The sequence below is a fragment of the Limulus polyphemus genome, unplaced genomic scaffold (assembly GCF_000517525.1).
Source record: "Limulus polyphemus unplaced genomic scaffold, Limulus_polyphemus-2.1.2 Scaffold2234, whole genome shotgun sequence".
In the NCBI taxonomy this organism is placed as follows: Eukaryota; Metazoa; Arthropoda; class Merostomata; order Xiphosura; family Limulidae; genus Limulus; species Limulus polyphemus.
The window spans coordinates 196,517-198,580 of NW_013667844.1; the positions used below are offsets into that span (position 1 = coordinate 196,517).

General features: G+C 28.6%; 1 protein-coding gene across 1 annotated transcript in view; it reads left to right on the forward strand.

Annotated features, from left to right (window-relative positions):
* LOC106466355 (schwannomin-interacting protein 1-like) overlaps positions 1–1,141 on the forward strand; it is an 8,924-nt gene extending 7,783 nt beyond the window's left edge. Inside the window, exon 5 of the mRNA XM_022394347.1 lies at positions 902–1,141. Coding sequence (XP_022250055.1) covers positions 902–1,010 — 109 coding nt within the window. The 3' untranslated portion in view covers positions 1,011–1,141. The remainder of the gene's footprint in view (positions 1–901) is intronic.
* The last annotated feature ends 923 nt before the right edge of the window (positions 1,142–2,064 follow it).

A 2,064-nucleotide genomic window follows, 5' to 3' on the forward strand; every position in this document is an offset into this window, starting at 1 on the left:
CGACGTCGACGGTACCGAGACCGCCAACCTACCTCGACACTAAAAAAAAATATATATATATATATATATATATATATATATATGACCTTTTGTTTACCTAAATATTCTACCCAAAACAGTTACAATAAGGTAAAATTTTAAACAAAAATATATTTCCTCTTGACTGTTTTAGGATTTATATATTTTGAAAACTTATATTTCAAAGAAAGCATTTTTAACCTGCATTCCACAAATTTCCTTTATTTAATATGAGTGCGCACATGACTTCCTGCGGTTTCAATACATTGCCCTTAAGATTTTAGTTTTGTTGTAAGATACGACGATAATTTTAACGTCTTATAAAATCTGAGGTGATATAGCAATGTAAACGAAGCGGAAATTACACTATTTTTTAACTGTACTTAACATGTGAACTTTTAATTCGTATACATGGTATAATAGATTAGATTATAAACTCTGGCGAAAAACATGAACTGTACCAACTATTGTTATCATAAATAAACTAGATTATAAGAGAGATTTTTCGCTGCATTTCTTTCTACTAACCAAGTGAAATCCTAAACAAATGTTAGTATAATATAAAATAATAGTTGCTTATTTTTTCATGATGGTGAAAAGTTTTATAGAATTAACTAAAAACTCACCACACATCATATCATATCTTTAATAAAAAAAAATGGCAATAACTTTAAACCAATAAAAGGATTAAAGTAATAGTACAAAAAGTGCTATTACTGTGTTTTTTATAAAAACAATTCATATATTGTTCAATAAAGAGATATTGAAAATAGTAGCGAATAGTGTGAATAATCACGAACAATTCTAAAGGTATTTGAATTACATTTGCTCTTAGTTTGAAGTTCTCACTACGAATCTAAGAAACCATTTTCTTTAATAATAGTATCATCAACAGCTGTTGCTCTACTTTCTCTGAGGCTTCGAAAGATGAAGCACTTCAAAGTGGACAAACAACCCTGCACTCGAGACAAGTGAAAATTACAACAAAATGATCTGATCAGGAAGAGAGAACCTAACATAGGATTGTATTATTTACTTTGCCAATATGTTCTCAGCCAAATTATGTTTGTCACGTGAATAGTGATTATTATTCACTATGTTTGGTGCCGCTTTTTTAATTTAGCTGTTTCTTTGTTTTTAACGTAATTTATCTTATAACCTTCAGTTGTGCTAAATGTGCACATAAATCAGTTCAACTCATCTCTGTTATTTACATCACATTACAACACCAAGTAAAATTCTTTGCATGTGTATAGGAGAGACAAACGGATAGGATTAAAACTGATGAATCAACGCATTAAAACATGACTTTTTATAGCATCGTTTATTTAAATATAATGCCAAAATAAATATGTCCAGTATGATTGGACAAGCCGTTAAGTACTATGATAAAGCGCGTAATAACACTGATAGATATAACCACTAACAGATATTAAATTGTGCACTATCACTTAAGAAAATATCCAAACTTAGATTTGAAAATAAAACTATAGCAAATAGTTATTTTTTTACCTTTCAAATATCTAGGTAAAGAAATGATTTAAGCACTAATTTAAGCATTTAATGTAATCCACTCTTCAACTTATGATACAATGAGATAAAATTAATGTTAATTTTAGCATATTTTGACATACGACAAAATGGTTCTGAGTAATATATTTCATTGTAAAAACAGTCTGATTTTGCTTTAAACCCTGCCTAAGATAGTTCGAATCTAGTCCACACTGTAGTTCGTGAGATGAATATGTAACTGTCGAATTAAAGCTGGTTATTTACCGTTATTTTTATTGTAGAATCATAAGTGTTTCAAAAATGGTGTACTGATAAACAAAACTGTATTGAAATTTTAAGTTAGCTGATACCAGATAGTTCTTTTAGTAAAACTCATTTTATATGTATAAATGTATAACTTCTAGTTCACGAAGAGATTAACTAGTGTTATTATAATTACATAAAGAATTTAGAAGTCGGTTTTTATTACGTAAAAGTTAATAACTTTAATGGCCACAATTTGTCATGGCTTGTAAATTAGCAATGAAAGGGGCG